Below are 22,144 nucleotides of genomic sequence, written 5' to 3'. Positions count from 1 at the left end.
TTCACTGGAAGAAATGGGTTAGTTGGGGTGTGAGAGAAATATTATTGGACATAAACCTTAAGGCAATCTCTGAAATATGCCGGGAAGCCGAGAGGTCCGACGCAGGAGAGAAATGAAGAAGAGAAAAAGAAAATTGTAAAAGAGTAGATTTCCCGAATTATTCGGTGACCATGAACTTGCTGAGTGCTCCGCAATGCATAGGGAGCCCGAGAGGTCCGACGGCCAAAGCAAAGAGAAAAAGAGAGAGAGAAGAGAGAGTAGAAATGTAAGGAGAAAATATAAGGAGAAGAGACCCAAGAATTATTATTAACGAACTGTGTGTAGTTAAACTTACTGTTATTCTAGCTGGAGACTTGGGACCTGCGAAGTGATGAAGGTGGAAGCGGTGTTGCCAGGAAACTTGATCACTTGTACTTGGTGAAAAAAAAATATTTCGACTGACATCGACTGATTGAATTACTGACAAATTGACTGAAAACTATTCTGGCTGAGTGAAAAAAGAGAAGTCATGTCTTTAAGGGTACTCTATATGTGTGTGTGTGTGTGTGTGTGTGTGTGTGTGTGTGTGTGTGTGTGTGTGTGTGTGTGTGTGATTTCATTGAAGAAAACATCTGTACACATGTTGTTCTTCCGCGATTCCGCGAGGATAATAGGGATTATCCGCTTAGCCGAATTCTAATACCGATCCCCGGAAGGGATCAGTTGCGTAATCGTTGCGATCTAACAACGTAACAAAACATGTGTCACCCGTTTATTCGCTTAATTAAATTCTAATAACTGATACCCGAAAGAGAAGAATCGTGCAGTCGTCACGACGTAACAATATTATATCATGTTCATCAGCAAGGACACAAACATTATAAGCCTGAAATTCTTCGGAGAATGATAATGTTTGCCATTTAGATTTAGTATGAGAAATATGTTTTCTGTTTGAACTAAAAATTTAATTTGCCAAAAAATTGGTAAATCGTTAATAAATTCAAAAGAAACAAAAAATTTTTGATGGTAAGTAGTAATACTAGGTGGGTTCTAACCCTGGTCCTCCGAGGGGAGTGCGGATGTGCGGGGGGGAACGGAAGGCGCGGGGAAGAGGGGAGGGGAAAGTCAGAGGCGGCGATCCTGAGCCGTGGGGGAGGAGGGGGTAAATAAGAGTAGGATTCAGTGAAGGAGATATAAACAAGTGAATAAAAAAGTAGATAAACAAAGATAAACAAGAAGATAAATACATAGATAAACAAATAGAAAATTGCGAGGGACATGACGTCACGGGGGGGGGGTCATCGCCCGCCGCCACCGCTGCCGAGTAAAAAATAAAGAAAAGACTCATCAGGTTGAAGTAGAAGAGTCATAAAAAAAGTCACTTAAAAAATACAAAAAGAAATGTCACAATCCAAAAAAATGTCACGTAAAAATACACACAAAAAAATGTTTAACAATCCAAGAAAAAATCACTCAGTCACTTTAACAAATACACAAAAAGAAATTAGTAATCCAAGAAATAATTGTAGTCCCCCTCCGGATTACTCGCAGGAGAGGGATTTTATCCATATCGCGGGATTAATCCGCGGGGGGGACTTCTGAATAATTGTCCTCCTCTTCCTCTTCTTCCTCCTCATCCTGTGCCGAAGCCAATGAACTAATATATTCATATAAGTGTATTGACCATGGTAGTTTCGTAACACCAACGAGAAGGTTGTTGTCAACATAATAAATAGTTTGTTCCTCCACATATACCACGAAATTTGTATACCGTTGTACTCTGCCTCGTTGTATCTTGCGCAGATAATGATGCGTGATAATGCCATTGCGAAGACGTTGCACTGAAAGTTCTTCACGCAAAAGCAATTGTTTTTCGCGCACCGGTGATTCTTCGCGTACAAAATTAGTATCGAGGTGATGTCACGAAGACGTTTCAAGGATATGCCTCCACAAGACTCATTGCATGAGATTGAACGCGGCGTGTCAAGAGAAACGCCGATACTCCGGTTGCTATAAACAAATCGGGGACCTATGATGATGCTCCGATTTAGACAAAGGGACAAAGAAATTGTCGATGATATATAATGGGTCATGGGGTGTGCAGAATTACAGTAGAAGTCTAATGTGAGAGAGAAAGCTGATGTGCATACAAAAAAAAACGTGATTGCATACAAAAAAACACAAAAGTATCGCATAGTATCTAGTACATCACACATAGTATCCGATGCTAAATACCTCGTGCTGCTGATAAGTGTACGATGCGTCTTCCTTCTCTGCCGGTTTCGTTCGCCATAGTACGCACTCCAAGTCCGCGTAAACGATGAATAGAAGTTGTTTCTTATTTGTGTGGTTCTTGAATTCGAGCCACTTGTCGTCCTCGCTCGGCAGTCGGATGGCGCAATTGTTCATCTTTTCGCAGTCTGTTGTATGTGATTGCAATTTTTCAGACGAACTGAAGTAATGTAAACATCTACAAACGGAAAATATGATTTTTTAATAAACAATTTTATAAGAGAAATAATAAAATTTGTTAAAATACACACCGGTCGCAAAAGTATTTTTTGCATTTCTTCTTGTTTATTTGCGAGCTCACAAGGCGGGACAGATCTTTGATGTACGCGAAGTGCCCCGCGTTGTCGTCGCGCGGATCCTGCATGTACAAATAAATTTGCGCGCTTCTCCATTTTCTTATCTGTTAACCGTATCGGGAGAATCTCTTTTCCTCCCTCGAAGCCGTAAACGTTAATTGAGATGTCATTGATTCGTTCAAACTTCTTTATTTGATCTAACGTCATCGGAAACGTAATGTCTTGGAAATTTAACACTGTCGTATAATGCGGGTACGACAATTCCCGATCTGTATGCCTTTCGACCGGATGCAGAGCCGCGACCACCGATCACGCGAAACACGCATTGTCCTTGGATCGTACGTTGATCACCGCTCGCTTTAACATAATTTCCCGCGGCAATTCGATGTAACATCCTGCGTGCATTGGATTATATTTATTCACGTTTACAGTCAAATTTAGAATTCGCAACAACGCCTATCTACTGTCGCGTTCTTGGAATTCTTCGAGCGACGCCAACGTGGGTTCGATAACGTACTGCTCGTACCACTCGTCCATTTGACACTCGAAAGAGTTCACTATTTTTAGTGTTTATACTTTTGTTCGCGCGTTTATTGTCAGTCACAAACTCATCATTAAATGCAATGTTCACTTTAAAACTATCGTGACTTTGTACAATATCTCGCACTCGCTCGAGCACTACACCACCAGCGTCTTCTAAAAATTGTCGCGACTCGATATAATTTACATTGATCACCTGTCAATATATGGCTTTCAAATGCCATCGATTTCTGGCCAAACGAGAGATCTAGTGTCTCTACTCGCGTACTCATCACCAACGTGCACGAAACATCTTTCTAATTATACTTTTGCACCCGCGAGTCGTGCGATCCTCGCCACCGCAGATTGTCTATTTGTAACGATGAGTCGAGGACGTTTAATACGGCTAAGTTCCTCGAGTTGTTCGATGTACTCCTTACATCGTTTCAACCATTCCACCAAGGTAGCGACTTGGCTGCATTGCTCCAGCAGCTCGCGTTCCACTCGCTCTAGGTGTTCCATATTGCGAAATCTTGATTCTTTTAAATTGTTGCTGTCTCATTAAAATAATTTTACATTTTTTTACTTTTATGGTGTTTGTGGTACACCAATGTGGTGTGTGTATGTACACCACCAAATATGTTGTCGATCTGCTGAGTCTCCGACGCTGGTAGTCCGCTGTTTAAGTACGAGGCGGAATGGGCGACGGGGAATGGAAGGTTGTCGTGCTGGTTCCCAGAAATGGACGAATCTCATGCGTACATTTTATGGATATTTAATAGAGAAACAAAACGTCGTATACATTAATTGCGCTGTGCGGGAGTTTGAGTCCCTCGCGTATACGAGGAGTCTCCGGTGTTGGCCGGGGAGCGTGGTCCTTCCCTGAATCGTTGCGTGCGTCGCTCGCGGGCACCGGCTCCGCCGTGATGAGGCGTCCGGGCTCGTATGGCCAGAGCGGCTTCGATAGGTGTCGAGGCTTCAGTTTGCGAGGCGGCGTGGAACGTAGACTGCCGGTGGTCTCGGCGGGGCGTTCCCCGCGTGATGCTCCCCAAGTCGAGGGGTAGAAGGCGCCACGGAGTGATGGTGGGCTCCGGTCGCAGTCCTGTGAAGCTCGGGACGGATGGGCGGTGATGTGCCGCGATCTGCGGCGGAAACCTCGCCCGTTGCGGGGTGACTGGTTCGCCACGTGCGTCCCTGCGGGCCGGAAAATGGATGCTGCGGCCCGGCGTGGGCGGACAAGTCCGCGGAGCTGCTGCGTGCGGCCGCGGTGGCGTCCGGCGACGTTGGGCCGGATGTGTGACTGTCGGCCGACGAGGAGGAAATCGAGAGGGCGCCGAAGAGCTCGACTAGACGGGCTCGCTCGGAGGCCGTCGGGCGATGTTCGCTCCTCCGCGCTGGCGGCGCGGGCTCTGGTCGACGTGGTGTCCCCGGTGTCGGTTTCTGGTCGTCTCGTCGTCCTCCCAGCCGCGTGGTCCACTCTGCGCTGGCGGCGGGGGTAGTCCTCCCCGCTGAGATGGCGGCCAGCAGGCCGCTGGGGCACGGGCGGATGCGGCTGCGAGATCGGCGGCTGCGTAGTGGTGGCTGCGACGTGGTGGCGGAATCTGGAGTCGTCTCTGCGGCGTGGTCCTCCTCCTCCGATGTCTGCGATGATGGCTCGTTCAGGTACCTCTCGGCAGGAGTGCCTAGAGTCCACTCAACGGCGTGAACGGCCGCGTCGAAAGGTGAGGAGCCCCTCTATGGCGTGAACGGCCACCAAGGGGAGAGTACGACCTGTGTAGGGTCGGTAACGCCGGCAAAAAGAGCCGTATAGCTGACCGCAAGCGGTCGGACCTCAGTGTCTCCTTAACCGTGTACGGGCCCCAGAACGCACTGAGGGGTAGTGTCGGTTGCTGGTGCTGGCCGCTCTTATATAGCGGCCGTGTGGTCTTCCGCGCACGAGTTGCTGATTGTCCGTGTGGCCATCTCGCGGCGAGCGCGCGGATCACTCTCGTGCGCGGGCGGGCCTTTCGGCTTTTCACGCACGAGTAGACGGTCGGACGTCTGGCCATCTCGTGGCGAGCGTGTATCACTCCCGTGCGCGGGCCCACAGTGTCGGCGCGTGGCAGCGCGGCGGCGCGCGCCGGCGCGCTCGGTGCAGGGCCGGAGTGGCGGTGACCGCCATACTTTCTTTTTTTTCTTTTCTCTGTAACTGCTTTAACTTGAAGCCAGTATATAAAGCGTTGTATTTTTGACATGTCCGGAGATTGATGAGAATAAAACAATATGATTATCCTCGCTTCTTGAAATTATCTCTGTTACTTTTTGCCGCGAGAGGTAGTAATATATTGTATGCGTGTCCTCTATAATGATAATATGTGCCTGATAATATGTGCATGCTTCCAGAATTATTTCCGCTCTCTCAGAAGGAGTGGAGAAGCAGAGAGTCGAATTGTAGTGTCCCTTAACTCTTGGACGAGGAATCGGGAAGTGGGGAGTTGGGGTATAGTGTCTCTTTATAAAATACATCGCCACGTTTACTCGTAGATGAGAGATTGAGCCCCGGAGAACTTGTTAATTCTTTCAATGACCTTTCCATATTGTTTTTATATCACATCACACTCTTCCACGGAGCACTTGCATATGACTCGTTCACAATGTTGTCTTTTTTCAATTTGTGCAAATTGGGCACATGTTGCATGGCATTATCACACAGACGGACTGTTGGCAATTGAGCAAAATCGGCTGTTTAGCGCATTGAGAGTATCTATCTCATGCTTCCTAACGGCATACAATACTCCAATGCCAGTGTCCACCAGATGAATCATGCATTCGGCACATAGAGTTAGTGTACCACCCCGTTGAATAATAAAATTGTATTGAACAATACTTTTTATTATTACAATACTTTTTATTATTCAACGCAAGGAGTTCCGAACGGATAACAATTTTTTCTGCGTAATCCATAAGGTCATCACTTTGATCACTTACGTAATTGCTATCGTCAGATAATGCGTGCTCTTCGTCTTCAATATCAATGTCAATATTGTCAATATTGTCAATCTCCATTTCTTCTTCATTTCCAAACACTTCGTCCACTATATTCACAAAATCTTCCTCATCCATATTAAACATATTTTCTTTATTTAATAATTATTTACACATTATCCATTTTCATCACACCATTCACGTCAATTATTTTTTTCACACACATTAGACTTTCATCTACTGTGATCCTGCACACTCCATTATATATCATCGACAATTTTTTTGTCCCTTTGTCTAATCGGAACATCATCATAGGTCTCCCCCCAATTTGTTTATAGCAGCCGGAATATCGGCGCTTCTCTTAACATGCCGCGACACGGTATCGATTTCTACGAAGATCTATCTTTTCGCGGGCTCTTCCTAGAAAAAATTGTATCATTATTTTTTCTTTGAAACATATTATCAATGCTTCTTTTAGCGGGTGCGAATAAGTCGCGACACGTTTGGTTGCAACGATGGTTGAAATTTCTAGCAAAAAGGGTAGAAGGGGAAGGAGGGGGAGTGTACGAATTTTTAAATGCAAGTACGTACGCGATAAAAAACATATCCCGCGGATGAACATTCTCTATTAGAAGCCATTCTTTGCACTAAATTCAAAGGTAAAGCCATGATGGATTTCCGTACGCGAGATATAATAAACTTCGAACAGTTAAAACGAGAACTAGAAAAGAAATATTTAAGCAAACGAAGCACCATACATTTACAACTCGAATTTAACTCGCTCAAACAAAAAACCAAACGAGAATGCACAAGAATTCGGTAGGCGAACAGACAATATAGCTATGGAATTATACGAATCCATGGAAGAAAGAAAAAATCATACGGTCGAGCAGCAACGCGCGATTTTAGAAAATATAAAAGAACAGGCACTCTACAATTACCAGAACGGTTTACATGAAGAAATTAAATTGATTGTACGATCGCAGCGATATCAAACGATACAGGAAGCGATCGCAGGAGCAACCGCGGAAGAAAAAACGCGAGGACCTAGCGCGAACGCTAACCTATCAAAACCGACCAGTATTTAAAGCGCATACACTCAGTTGTGAAAAATGCGGAAAAATCGGTCATTACGGGCGCGATTGTAGGACTAGCCGTTTCTCAAATAGATATACCCTGCCTAAGCCAGAAGGACAACCACGAATAAATACAATTGAAAAACAGTGTAGCTATTGCAAAAAGATAGGACATTTACGGCACGAATGTTGGACATTAAACGGAAAATCGGAAAACAGCAAAAATTCCGGAAAAATTTAAAATTGGAAGAATTCGATTACGAAATAATACATAAAGCTGGGAAAGCAAACGCTAATGCTGACGCATTAAGCCGTAACGTAGCAGCAATAACACAAGAACAACAAACTGACGACGTCGCGTCAGAAAAACAATATAACGAAGAAGAAAAGAAACAAATATTATATGAATACCACAACGCACCTATAGGAGGACACCAGGGCGTTGAACGAACAATAAATAGAATACGATTACACCACAACTGGCCAGGATTAAAAAGAGATATTGAGCAATACATTTCAAAATGTGAATATTGCCAGAAAAATAAATTGCAACGACGCACTAAAGTACCGTTAATGATAACAGATACGCCAACAAAACCATTTGAGAAATGCGCATTAGATATTGTAGGACCTTTGCCTATAACGATGGAAAACAAATAGGTATTGACATTTCAGGACAGTTTAACAAAATTTAGCAAAGGAATACCAATACAAAATCAAGAGGCGACAACAGTAGCGAAAGAATTTGTCACAAAAATTATATTAGAATATGGAATTCCAGAAAAAATACTGACCGATCAAGGAACAAACTTTACCAGCGAATTATTTAAAAATACGTGCAAATTATTAAAAATACAAAAATTGCAAACGACGGCCTATCATCCAGAAACAAACGGAGCACTCGAAAGATCACATCGGACATTAACCGAATATTTACGACATTATATTAATAATGATCAGACAGACTGGGACGAATGGATACCGTATGCGATGTTCGCATATAATACGACACCGCACACCGCTACGGGATTCACGCCGTTCGAACTGGTATACGGGCACCAGGCACCACTACCTACGGCCCTAACTAGCTCACCGAAATCATCGTATACATACGATGATTATGCACAAGAACTCCGTGAAAGAATACGAGCCGCGAATCAGATAGCGAAGGAAAATGTAAAAGAAGAAAAACAAAAAGCAAAGGAAACATACGACAGAAAAACAAAAATACGCACGTTCGAAATAGGAGATAAAGTCCTACTACACGACGAAACAGTTCGGCGAGGGAGATCAAAAAAGCTAGACGCGTTATGGATCGGACCCTACACAATTTTAGAAAAATTAAGCGATTTAAACTATAAAATAAAAATGGGCCGCCGAACGATAAATGTGCACGCGAACCGAATTAAACCGTTCGTTGAAAATTAAAAGAATAATACAAGAAAAATAAAAATAATAAGAAAATAAAAATAAAAATGTTGGAACTTACCAAAGAAGAATCCCAGGTCCGGAAAATAATCCAACATCCAGAGTTACACTACAGTACTATACTACAGTACTACACTACAACACTACACAATAAAATACTACACTATAAAATACTACACTATAAACTATAACTATAAAAACACAAAAAATTAGGCCCCAGGAGAGCGGTCCCTCGCCTGCGCGGGGTTGGCCGCGGGGTCATCCCCCATATCAATCTCGTCTAGAGCGGCTACCTCGACGGGATCGTCCGGATCTTCCATCTCCTCGCCCTCCACCTCCTCGTCCTCCACCACCACATCGGCAAATACAGCGTCGGGCATTGAGACGAGAAGCTCATAAAGCTCCACGGACCAAGGTAGTTCGAAAACCCTGCCGGGAGCCTCATTGGTGGCGAACCATATACAATCACGCCACACACATGGAACACACCATTACTATAGAAGTGGTTGACGATCATCAACCACTCGCGCACACGACGGAAATGGGTCTGGGCGTCAGGATGGTCCATAAGTTCATCAACGTCACTATCGTCGACTTCAATATCGAAGTCGTCACCAGACGAGGCTTCCGCCACGGCATCGTCATTAAAAATTGGCGGATCACGATTAAAATTACTGTTATGACCGTTATTGTGTTAACACAAGGAAGACACTTCGACAACTGACGAAATGCAGCCAGAGAGCTCATCGCAAAAAGAATGAAATATTAGAAGGGTCACACCGATATAATAAATAAGACAGAAAAAAATTAAATTAAAAGTTATACAAGACGCAACAGACCTGACAGAATTAACAAAAAAATTAAATAACATGAAGAACGAAATAGACAATAACAAGATATCCCTTTTTTCACAAAAACACTTTGTATATCCTGTATCAATTAGCAGCTCATTAATAATAATCATTGTTATCGCAACAATAATAATTGTATTAAGAAAGAAAAAACAAAATGAAATAATAACTCACGCAATGTAGATTGCGCCGTTAGAATAAGCGAAAGTATTCGATTCTAAGTAAATGATTATATCAAAAAATGTATCGGAAAAAACAAAAAATTATGTAAAAAGCGAAAACTTCGTACCTCCGTTTTCTTTTACTAACAGGGGGGGGATGTTGTAACCAGGTCTACAACCAATAATAAAATAATAACCAATAATAAAAGTAATCCGCATGGCAACAAAATTAGGTCGCATGAATCTCGAAAAGTCTTTCGAAAGACGACACAAATGTGTGACCGCCGAAATTGCGACCAGTCTTTCGAAAGACCGCAGAAATGCATCGCGAGAACATTGCGAAAAAGCTAATCAGCAAATGCCTAAATTTGATGATCAAACCGAGCGTAATATTGATTAATCAATATCATGCAACCGATCGACGCAATCGATCAGAATGCTGATCGGGCATCGATCAGACTATATAACCGGTTACACAAGGCGGAATCGGGAGAGTCAAGAATCAAGCATAACGTGTCGTTCGGAATTGTTATTATAATTATTGCGCAAGATATTACAAGAGCACAGCGAAGTTCACGCGAGCCGTACTATCAGCATCTCAGGTGACATATTCGGTCGACGGCCGCCAGAGTAACGCGATACGCGCCCGCCGACGTTTAACCGTGTGTGACAGAAATAAAATAAGCAATACTAAATCCAAGAAATTGTGCAATTGTTAAATAAACCAAGTAACATAAAAAAAGTGTGTTAGTGATTTCAAGAAGATTTCCTTCCATCCTTTTGATCCTGCTCGGAGTCCCAACTCCTTAGGCTTAACGAACCCGACTATCTCTAATATGATTAAAATTTTTTGACAATGGCCTTTACGCAACTCAAATGTGCCTTTTAAAATCAAATAATTCTCGAACAAAATATTTTGAAACATTTGATAAAATTGCAAATGGAACTTAAGATTTACCCGCAATGGCCTTATTTACACCGACTACTTGATACGCGTACTAACTAGTAATTTTCTATTAAATTATTTTAATTTTGACTATACATGCAAATATATATATAATACGTGTATAATCATACACGTATAATTAATCATTTTAATACATATTGTACTAATATAGTACACCATTTTTTAAACATATTGCCGAAATTAAGATAATTAATAAAAAGTTACCACCAAATATGCATATCAAGTGCTTAATGTAAACTAGGGCAACAATTTATTTTTCAGATTAGTATAATTATTCGATTCTAATTATTAATTATTGATGCAATTTGAACCTCTTAAATTAACTGAGATTTCGCTCAATCAAAACAGTTTATGAATTCAGTGCGCGACTTAAATCTGATTGTTCGAAAGAAAGACTTACTAGAATTCGCGCAAGCTGATTGGGTCCTGCGGGGCATTATCACTCTCAAACTTTCACTCACTCTATTGCTTTAGTAAAGCATAAGCAGTAAGCAGTCTTCGTAGAAAATTGTATACGAGCGATTCAATTATTTATTTGTAAATTTTAGTTATTTTTCAAATACTCTGTATCATTATACAACTATAAATTGTAATTGTGACTGTAATACACCAAGATTATGGTACAGGACACAAATTAATTGCGAATTTATGAATTGTTTTTCTGCATATCTATGCATATATTACTGCATGTATAAAAATATATTACTACATTATATGAATAATTAAAGGAATTATTATCATAAAATATCTTGTTTAATCTATTACACAAGTAAATACACAAGTAAATACTGACAATTGATAACTTTAAATCAACGATAAGATTCTAACCTCGAAGCAACGTAATAACCTAATCTCTAACTGTCACTATCGTGCCGTGAGGTTATAAAGTAATTGATAAAGAATAGTGATTTTAAATGTAACGAACAGAGTGTGCATGTTCTCTCTCCATATCTCTCTCTTTTATTTTTCTCTCTTCTATCATTAGTGCTTTGCGCCAGAGAAGGGAGCGTTTTCTCTGATAGTGATCCCTGTGCGGGAGATTTACTCTGTCCGCCTTAAACATTGACAGGATCACAAGTCGCTTATTTTTATTACTTCCTTATATGATGGGTTAGTAGCACGGATACAGCTCCAGCGCAGTTTGCAACGCGATTGCAGCCCTCATATGTTGCTTGTACTATCTCTTATCTATTCTTCTATTATACTAGTGCTCTGCGCTGGGAGAGAACCGGCGTTCTCCCGGTAGTGAGTCCTCATTACGCTACAAGAGATTCAACATCATGCGTTGATGAAACCGCAAGCCGCTTCTTTTTGAAAAAAGAATTGAGATTTCCATACAATGTAAGTGAATGTTGAAGTGCGCACAAATTACTAATTGCATGCTAGATATATAGATACTCTGATTCACTGTAATGTAAACGAGTAATAAAATTGTTTTTAATTTCTAGCATGAAGCCATAATGCTTCATCACCGAGTCAGTTTTGAGATTCTTCCTCTTTTTTGAGCTTGAACTGATTACAATAAATAAATAACAGTTAAGAAGTTTCAAGGAACCGCAGCAACAACGTCTTCCAAGGTAATAATTCTCTATTTTTATCATTATACGGTAAGATCTCCTTCTAATTTACATGTTGGACGCGATAAGCATTTAAGTATCTAAGAGGTTTAACAGCTCGATACAGTATAAAAAGTAAAAGTATATTTTCTGCGTGCATACTAGTCTGGAGACTAGGAAACATTAATAGTTAATTGAAAATGATTCCGACATGATTAATTATTAAAAGCGTACGTATTTGATTTAAATTCTTTTCTATCGTGTGTTAATCAGTTTACAAATGAAATATAAATGAAATATGAAGCATTTTAGTAATCGAAGCAACTTACAATTAACTTTTTTAAATTTGACGAATCAGCCTGATTTAGTAAACTTCTGCGTATAATTTATTATAGCACACCACAGCTATTCTGTAACGACAATCTGCTATCTTGTTTTAAGTTGTCGCCATTTTGTGGAAAGGAATTAACTATTGTACTGTTTATGTATTGAAGCGCTGCACTTATTTTTAAACATTTTCTGCATCTTTATTGACAACAAGTTTTGTTGTTTTATATGAATATATAATGCAATTTGTATATGAATATATAATGCAATTTGTATAAATAAATATTATCACAATTTATTTGGTTAATTCTTTAATAAATCCTTCTCTCCATCCACGAAACCCTTCCTCGCCTTTAGCTCTCTGTTTCCTAGGGGTATTTCCGCGTAGATAGCCCCGAAACAAATAGAAACGATCGAGGTACGAGAAGTAAGGTTGTGTCTCCCGCAATTAGGCGTTTCCGGTTGAGATGAGCGTAACTGAAGGATTTAATTCCAAGGAATTTTATCGGCTATCGCAACGAGAATCCGGATAACGTGCCGCGCAAGACGTAACATATAGATGCTAGTGCTCACGGTCTCGGTACTATCTTATTACAAAAGCAAAAGCAGGGTGAATGGGCTTCTGTAGCATATTTTAATCAAGCTTCGAATAAAGCAGAATCGAACCATCATAGCTACGAGCTTGAAATGTTGGCCATTGTTAGGGCTATTAAAAGATTTCACATCTATATGTATGGAATTAAATTTTCTGTAGTTATCGATTGCAACGCGGTCATATACGTTTAACAAAGCAAATTTGAATCCGCGTATCGCGCGATGGACAATTGCACTACAGGAATATATATTTGATGTTAAACATAGAGCAAGATCGCATATGGTACACTCATCAGATTGAGCTACGCTCGTGAGTCCTATGACTTTCGAACGGGAACTCGAGATCTCAGACAGCAGCAAGATATACAGCTCAGATCTTTGGCAAATGAATTGGAATTTTCTAGTCACGACAAATTCGAATTGATTGATGGATTGATTTATAGAAAAACGAAAAATGATACGCCGAGTTTTGTCCCAAGTTAACGTCTTAAAGTGTTACTACGACGAGCACGTGGTTTTGATAAAACTTATTATAGGGAATTTCGGCTAATTATTGATTTCCATCAATGATTAGAAAAATACAATCTGAGCACATCGACAATTGCATTATCTGTCTGATCACGAATTCCTCCTCTCGTAGAGGGTGAAATAAATGTTGTACCTAGCGTTTCAAAACCTTTTCAAACGTTACATGTCGATCATTTTAATCGTTTTCTGGTCACTTTGAAGGATCATGATGTTTTCGTGCTTTCACCAGGTTCATGTGGCTGTTCAAGACCACTAATATCAAGGAAGTTATTTCTCATTTGAACACATTAATTCATATTTCTGGTAAACTGGATGAAATTATTAGCGATAGAGGTACAGCATTCATTTCTAATGAACTTGTTAGTTTTGTATCTACTACTGTTAAATATTAAACATCGTTGCGTCTCTATGGATCAACGGATTGATAGAAAGAATAAATTGACTCCTTAAGTCTTCCCTTAAAAAGGCATTGAATGATCCTGGTTTCTGGCATAAAACCCTTTCGTTTGTTCAATATGCAATTAACAACATTTATTTATTAAGAATACGCTGTCTAAGTTAGCTTGGTTTTTACGCACGTAATCATTTGGATAAAGTGTTATTAGAAAGTGTTATTAGAACTTGTTAATCCTAATATTAATGATAACGAAGATAAACCGGAAACCAAAGAAATCGATGCGAAATTGGCTATTGAAACGACGGAGGAATTACGAAGTTATAACAAATCGTATTACGATTCTAGACATTTGAAACCAAGACTAGTTACAAAGAAAGCGATTATGTTCTTGTCAGAAATTTGTAATCGAAACCGGGCCACAGTAATAAATTAAAACCTGCCTACAAGGACCCGTATGTAATTGCATAAGTGTTGAATAAAAATCGGTATGTGCCCAGCACAAACACAATGTTACATGTAATTATGTATATATTAGTTGTAATTTCTTGTTCAACAATGTAACTGTTATATAACACATGTGAATATCTCTGGTTTTAACGCTACCTTGAGGTCGATGAACACTACATTATCGACCGACAAGTTAAAACCGTAGATAATCTATACTGTGACCTAAGAATCTATACTGTGACCTAAGAATCTATACTGTGACTTGCGTGATATCATATTGCCATGATAATGTTGTAACATTTATATACTAGTATATACTAGTGTTACTTGGTCTTGAATTGTTAAATCTTATTTTTCTAATTTATTGTTCACCTATATGGCAACAATTGTTTATTTGTAATACTAGGTTTAAACTGTGTTAAATCATGTTTCGAAATTGATCGTTTACTAGGTGTTAAGAACATCATTTACTTCTTTATAATATTAAAATGATTTGTAATATTGATAGAAATTGTAGCAAATAAGAAGGAATTGTTTATATCATATTAATATTATATAACCCCAGTAAATACATAGATATAAATATATATGTTTTTATATCTATGTTATATAGCAATTATATTCATGATTTGCTGGGATAATTAAATTTTTCCTGACATGATCTAACTCAATATAATCAAATTATATTTTATAAAGAATTAAAATTTTTTTACTTCTTGTGTAATTAATGATGAATTATTAAATTTTTCTGAAATCTGAGTCCATGCAACTTTTTTTTCACCACGTGAGTTAATATTACTTTTTTTACATTCAATAATCTTTTTGTATTTTTTTAAGATATTTGTAAAAAGAGGTTCTTTTCAGCAGGCGTATAATGTCTGCTTTTACTTGTTTCTTTACTTGACTTTTTTTTATTTGTTATTTGATTCCTTTGCTTTCTTCGCATCAAATTTCGTTGATGTTAGCAGGCTCTAAGCAGATTACGATCTATTGGTTGTTCTAACGGAATTATTACGGAAATTCTCGAACATAAATACGTACTATCTTAAGTACAATCTTTATAAAGATAATCTTCTATGCAACAAAATGATCTTAAGTATTAGCTTTTTCATTAAGATGTTTTATTCACGACTATGAATTCATAATATCTTAAGGTTATCTTCATCAAATAAGACGATCCTCATTAAGATGATCTTAAGAATCTTGAGAACGGACCATGAATATCAGCCTAAGTCTGATAAATCTTGTAAATGTGATAATGATCCGTCCGTAAATTCTCAACGTTCTCTTTGTATTTTGGTACATAATTACTGCGATCTCGTTATTAAGAATTAATAGTCTATCCTTCCGTCAGGAATAACATTTATTTTAGCATTTATTGTTTTATCATTGTATTTTGTTTAGTTTATTACTTAGTATATGGAGCAAGTTAGTCTAATCATTACTTATTCTTGTTGTCATTGAAACATGTTTATCGCCAGAGAATATTATTTGTAAGTCGCTTTGTGGTGTACTTAGTTTATCTTTATTTAGATTCAAATTTTAACGTTTGTATATTTTGTTTATTTTATGTAATATATAATAATGTATAATCATAATTTGTATAATTGTGAACATTCGGGACAAATGTAACGTCAACATGACCAAGCTGGGCTGGGATTCTGTACATGTCTACCGACAATCGTCGTTAATTAACGACAGCCAATGGCAAGGATGATCTTGGAAAAAAGCGCGGCCGCCATTGGCTGTCGTTAATTAACAATATCGATAGTCGGTATTGTCGGTAAGCGAGTACAGAATCCCGGTCCTGCAAGCAGAAAATCATTGTACTTTCATATTGTATTTTCTACACGTCAGCATATTCTCGAATAATTGCGATACTCCGATATTGCGATACTCGAACGATCTCGAGACTCCGATTATAATTTGAAGTAATGGCGCTTGCGGCGCGCGTGTCAACTCAACCGGAGTACCTTTTCGGAGCACAAGGTGCTCGGAATCGTTGCCGAGTTTCTGATCAGTTAAGTGGTCTCCGAATCACCTCTCGCTGATTATTATCGTAAATCTTTGTTCTCGATCCGTATCATCATTTCGTTCTCTATCTACGGTACGCTGTTTGGATTTGTAATAAATTTGCATATAAATTTTTAATTATGAATTTTATTGGAGATTACATCCATCCGCTCCTTTATTTCCGCTGCAGTGTTGGTCCACAATAGATAATTTAACCTTTAAAAAATAAGAAATTGACCAATCATAATTGAATATGAAAAGAATAATCGACTATGATTGGTTAATTTCTTATGGCTTAAAGATTAAATACCTATTGTGAACCGAGACTTACAATTCTTAGCCATATGATCGTGTCTATAGTGAGGATGTGTTGACAGGAGTAAACATTTGATTGTTAAAATGTATCGCGTGACTTTGGTATCTCGTATATTGAGATGTGTCCTGCCAAGTATTGATTTTATACACTCAATAGCAAATACTCAACGAAGTCTGTACAACGAAGTCTATAAAAATGCCGCAAAACCTTTACAACTTTACACAAAAATAAAAAAGTATTACTTCAACGATAGATATAAATCGCAAGATAAAAAATTCAAGATGCTTCTCGCTGTATCTTTACCAACTTTGATTTTAAATTATCTTTTCGATATCGAGGATACAAATGAAGAAGTCCCGGAAGTCATTATGACGATCAAACGATCTGTACTGTTAATACAGGTTAAGTATATAATGTTTATCACTTTACATTTTCAATATTATGTAAATATTAAATATATTAAACATATGTATTTTTTTGCTATTATGTATTACATAAGAGCATTAAGAATTATATATATTTATATTGCTAATTTATATTGTATATTGTATTGTTAAGAACATTTGAATCTTTATTTAAATCTCATACAGTTTCAGCAATATCTTCTTTCCCTTTGTAGAAGGGAGAATATAACAAGGCAGAACAAATGCTGCACTTAGCATTGCGCCAAGCGCAAACTATACAACATTATGATGCTGTGACATATATCTATGACGTAATGGCTAATCTTGCTTTCGAGACTGGTGATTATCGCAAAGCAGAGAAACTGTTTGTATCAGTTTTGCAAAGATTAATGTCAAATGGAGCTACAGAGGATGATATGCGAGTCATCCATATAAGCTTAAAGATGGCCAAAGTATTTGAACATTTAAACGAAATAAAGTAAGCAGTTTGATTTGCTATTTATTTCTGCTTTTCATAAAACAAGATATTCATTAGGATATATTTAAAAATTTAATTATTTAAGACTTGTGTGCTTGTTATATTTCTAATTTCTTTTTTTATTACATATCCATTATATATCATGATATCGATTAATTTCAGAAAAGCAGAACAGGGCTATAAATTCTGTATGGAGAATTTAAAATTGCACGTTGAAAAAGATTTTGATAATAATGACGCTATATTACTGCAGGGTATGACTTTTGATTGGTATGCGCGAATGCTACTTTCACAGTCTCGACATACCGAAGCTTTTAACTATTTTCTTCAGGCCTATGACATATGTAAAAAGGTAAATGGCGAAAAACATGAACAGACTGTAGTTTTGCTTAATGATTTGGGTACAATCAGTTATATACGAGGAGAATATGATGAAGCTGTTAAATACTTATCTCTTGCGGCAGAAATAGGTAACAATATGCTTATAACTTTAATAATTGCTTGCAATTACAAAACATCCTATATATGTTTATAGGCAAAAACTTGTCCGACATGGTTGATTTGGGTTCAATTCATGTGAATTTAGGAAATGTATTTTTGAAAAAAGGTTTGTACGATGAAGCTAAAAAATCTTGTCAACAAGGAAAGATAATAGCTAAGAATAGAGATGACAATGACTCCTTATTAGAAGCCAATAAATGCCTCAAGGAAATCAAGAGATTACTCTCGGTATAGCTCAGATATAGCTCAGTTATAAAAATATATGTATTTATATGAATAATATCTGTAAATATATGTAGAAAGATATTAGAAATTAATCTTTTTAATGAGTTTTATTAATTGTGATAAATGACTGCAAAATATAATTTCTTATAAAATGAGCCGGTTATTACTCAATATTCAATAGCCATTATTAATATAAGAAAAAAACATGTTTTATTTCCGGAATGTTATAATTTATTATGTGGCATATATATATATATATATATATATATATATATATGTGTGTGTATGTATTATTTTCAAATGAGTTTCATATATCTTTAGTTCTTACTTATTAATTCGATTTATTGTATTTCATATTATAAACAATTAATTTAAATAATTAAATTATTTTATCTGTATTTTCGTTATTTAAAAAAAAATAGAAAATTGTAACACATTAGATAATATATACATAACATTATATATATATATATATATATATATATATATATATAAAATATGATACAGATAATGATAATATAGAGTATATATTCATCTACACACTCCATATTTATACAATACAGATTTTTTGTACAACTTTAATTTATAATTATGTTTGAAGAAATGTTATCAAAAACTTTTTCTATCTATTAAATAATGGAATTGCTACATATATTTTTATGCATAACAGATTACTGTATGTACAATTCCTATTTTTGAAAAATATTTTATAACAGTAAACAATAATCTGATGATGCCACTGTATAATTTTTTTTTGAAAAAACATTTTTATAATCTCATACACAAGTTTACTTGAATTTTTACGATATGATGAACTTGAAAAGCATTATTGACATTAAAATATGCTAACGATGTATGTACAGCTGTTTATCACTCACTGTATCAATTTTCATATGTTACATTACATATATTTTATTAGCAGGTATTAGAATTGAATGAAAGTATATTAATTATACATTTTAATTAATATAAGACATCTTTTTCTTCTCAACATTCTGAAAAACATAATTATATAAAGAATATATTGGCTCTATTAAAAAAAATAAGATTAATCATAAGAATAGGCGTTTTATTATTATAAGTAATGAGTAACAGAATAAACGAAATAGTCGTTCTTATTCGAATTTATGCATTAAACTATTTGTCATCAAGTTATATTTATCTGTAATTTCAGTATCTGTTATTTCATCTCCAAATATTTAGTTTAGCATTTTCACATAGTATTTTCCGTTTTAGGCACTCAGATATGAAGATGAGATAAATTAAGTACTTCTAAACATGATTTATCATTAACTGATATATAATTATATAAAACTATAAAACTAAAATATCTAATAAACTATTTACCAATAAATATAGTTATTATATGCGTGAAATTAAAAATTATCTTGAATCAATAATACGATAATATACAGGAACATATGTATGTATATCGTTATAAAATTATTTCATAACAAAATATATAGATTATCAAATATGAATGTTTAACTACACGAATATTTAAATAAATTAATATCATGACATTATCTTATAAATAAATTGTGATAATGTATTCATATCTAATAAATCATTTCGATATTCCACGAAATCACACCAAGCTTTTTTCTTAAAAATAAAGGATATTATAAAGGTTTTTTTCTTGTACAATAAATCTATTTTTAAAAAATATCTATTTTTATGAAGAAATCTTATGCATTTTTTATCAAGATGAACATAAATGCAACAGTTACCATTAATCGCGCGCTAAAAATTTGCGCTTCTGTACTACTATTCATGTAATGGAAATTAACCTAAATCTTAATGAGCAAAAAAAAAGATGAGTGAAAATAGTACAGAAAATCCTGTAATTATTCGTAATCTGCTATAAGAACCATCATATATACGCCAAAAAGAAGTGCTAGGATCTCCATGATCGATTGCCAAAGTTTTGTAGCAATTAAAAGTTCTGGTATTACAGAAACAGTTGCAATATAAATAAAGCCGCCTGCTGTAAAAGGAAGAATCCACTTTGTTGCAAAATCACCTAGAATGCATAAAATAAAATCAGATGAAACATGAATAAAAATCTAATGTCTATTACAATTATGTACTTCTTACCCATTCCTTCTGCCAATAAAGAAACAAAAGTTCCTAATAAAGCTCCTATAGCAGTAGTTAACTGCAACATCATAGCCTGCAAACAAGATAATAGAAAGTTTTCAAAATTGTGGAATTTTTAGACTTAAAAAAAAAATAGAAAAGGAATTTTATATATATATAAAAAAAATAACAAAGTGCTATCACATAAAATATTGTGACTCATATTTTTCCCTGCTTGCAATGATATAATGCTTTGCACAATTTAATTTAATTTTTTCCTGTGTTAGAATGCACAACTTAAAATAATTTTATTTTACCTTTCTTTTGCTATATCCACTTTGTATCAAGATAGCAAAGTCACCGATTTCATGTGGAATCTCATGCAGCAATATTGTGAATGTTGTTACATAACCAATACTATTCCCAGCCATATAACTAGCTCCTATAGCCAAACCATCTGTAAAATTATGCAGAAAATCTGCAACCAGATTCAGATAACCAGCAATCTTGATATCATCTTCAGATGAAGATGCTTTGGGTGTCTTGGAAATTGATTTACTATTATTTTTCTTTTCTTCTTTCTTCTCTGATAAAACATCTTCCTTTTTCTCTTCAGAAACATGCGAGTGACTGTGATCACCCTTAATAATACGTACTGCTTTTTCCACCATTAAAAATACTATGAGCCCTAATAATATGCACAAACCGACAGATATGTCATGTTTGTGATGTCCCGATTCATCACTATTATTATGAGAATGTGAATGCACTTCTGAAGAATCATGCGAATGAGGAATCAATGCATGAGGGATCAAATGAAGAAACGCATCACCCAACAGGCCACCAGATGCAAAACTCAGCAAGATTTTGAGCAACGACTCACGTTGCTTGGTGTTGTCCAGTGGTACAAAAAACAATATGAAGAAAGGTACGGCAGATATAATCAAGGTTGATCCGATAGCTCTTAAAATAATATCGTTGTGATCTTTATGCGGAGCATTTGCTTGTGCCGAATGAGAGTGTTTATGACTGTGATGATGATGATAATGATGATGATCATGATCGTGATCATGATCATGATCATGATGCTGATATTGATATTGTTGTTGGTGTTGATGTTGTTGTTCATTTAAATAGATCTCATTCGCTTCTTTTGAATATTTATAACTAGGTAACTCGTGGTTATCGTGACTCTCGCAAATCATCGGAAAATTCAAAATGATAAGCATAATGAATGCGACAGTTATTATCTTCAGAATCCATTTGTGCACGGTGGCTCTTCCTGCGTTATCCTCTATCATCGTGATCGCCTCTGAGATTTCGTTGGCACGATCGAGACGCATTCACCCGTCGACGTGACGTTAACATGCGTATCTACGAGAGTACCAATAAAAATTTTATGACATGAACACGTCATACTACTGAACCACGTACAAGAGTGCCAGGATGAAATTTTGGCTCATCAAAGATTAAATAGAAGAGAGAACTACATACAAAGAAACACGTATATGTGCACTCATACGTGCTTTTTCTTCGTGTGCAATTTTCTTTCTATCTGATTTTCGAATGAGCTGAGACCTCATTCTGTCTTCATTTCTGTGGTCCACGTATATCCGACTAACCTCACTTTTCGTCTCCGCTGCCCGCCGTTAATTCTCTGCTTCCTCCGTTTGCCAACCGCATGCAATCGCGCGTTCTCAAGATGTCACAATTACGATAAGTAGCGTCATCTATAAAACTTTAATT

The 22,144-nt window shown here is 36.8% G+C and overlaps 2 protein-coding genes across 9 annotated transcripts; one reads left to right on the top strand and one right to left on the bottom strand.

Moving 5' to 3' along the window:
- Positions 1-1,121: 1,121 nt before the first annotated feature.
- Ttc19 (tetratricopeptide repeat domain 19) lies at positions 1,122-19,907 on the top strand. Of its 6 annotated transcripts, none has more exons than XM_089077294.1 (6): positions 1,122-11,643; positions 11,742-17,112; positions 17,331-17,593; positions 17,756-18,063; positions 18,129-18,322; positions 19,556-19,907. In XM_089077294.1, exons 2-6 carry the CDS (start codon positions 16,795-16,797, stop codon positions 19,583-19,585), a joined length of 1,113 nt encoding a protein of 370 aa, XP_088933420.1. In that variant the 5' UTR covers positions 1,122-11,643; positions 11,742-16,794; the 3' UTR covers positions 19,586-19,907. The 6 variants fall into 6 exon arrangements, with proteins under 6 accessions (XP_088933420.1, XP_011631734.2, XP_011631733.2 ...); XM_011633432.3 differs by having other exon boundaries at positions 1,122-16,489; positions 16,773-17,112; XM_011633431.3 differs by having other exon boundaries at positions 1,122-16,489; positions 16,756-17,112.
- Catsup (zinc transporter catecholamines up) lies at positions 19,368-22,136 on the bottom strand. 3 transcript variants are annotated; one of them, XM_011633425.3, is made up of 4 exons: positions 22,021-22,136; positions 20,716-21,772; positions 20,417-20,492; positions 19,368-20,342 (listed from the first exon to the last, which is right to left on the bottom strand). In XM_011633425.3, the coding sequence occupies exons 2-4, from the start codon at positions 21,739-21,741 to the stop codon at positions 20,167-20,169; spliced, it is 1,278 nt and encodes a 425-aa protein (XP_011631727.2). In that variant the 5' UTR covers positions 21,742-21,772; positions 22,021-22,136; the 3' UTR covers positions 19,368-20,166. The 3 variants fall into 3 exon arrangements, with proteins under 3 accessions (XP_011631727.2, XP_025073233.2, XP_011631728.2); XM_025217448.2 differs by having other exon boundaries at positions 21,921-22,058; XM_011633426.2 differs by lacking the exon at positions 22,021-22,136 and adding an exon at positions 21,893-22,016.
- Positions 22,137-22,144: the final 8 nt, after the last annotated feature.

The sequence above is a fragment of the Pogonomyrmex barbatus genome, unplaced genomic scaffold (genome assembly GCF_055798465.1).
Source record: "Pogonomyrmex barbatus isolate J1 unplaced genomic scaffold, ASM5579846v1 scaffold2, whole genome shotgun sequence".
Taxonomy (NCBI): Eukaryota; Metazoa; Arthropoda; class Insecta; order Hymenoptera; family Formicidae; genus Pogonomyrmex; species Pogonomyrmex barbatus.
Note: the sequence above shows the minus strand (reverse complement) of the source record. Positions and strands in the feature narration are given on the sequence as shown.

Coding starts and splice junctions, on each gene's coding strand:
- Ttc19 (XM_089077294.1), top strand. CDS start 16,795: ATGTATCGCGTGACTTTGGTATCTCGTATATTGAGATGTGTCCTGCCA. Junction 17,594..17,755: donor GAACATTTAAACGAAATAAA/GTAAGCAGTTTG, acceptor GATTAATTTCAG/AAAAGCAGAACAGGGCTATA. Junction 18,323..19,555: donor AAATCAAGAGATTACTCTCG/GTATAGCTCAGA, acceptor TTTCCGTTTTAG/GCACTCAGATATGAAGATGA.
- Catsup (XM_011633425.3), bottom strand. CDS start 21,741: ATGCGTCTCGATCGTGCCAACGAAATCTCAGAGGCGATCACGATGATA. Junction 20,493..20,715: donor GTGGATATAGCAAAAGAAAG/GTAAAATAAAAT, acceptor TCTTGTTTGCAG/GCTATGATGTTGCAGTTAAC. Junction 20,343..20,416: donor TTTATTGGCAGAAGGAATGG/GTAAGAAGTACA, acceptor TATGCATTCTAG/GTGATTTTGCAACAAAGTGG.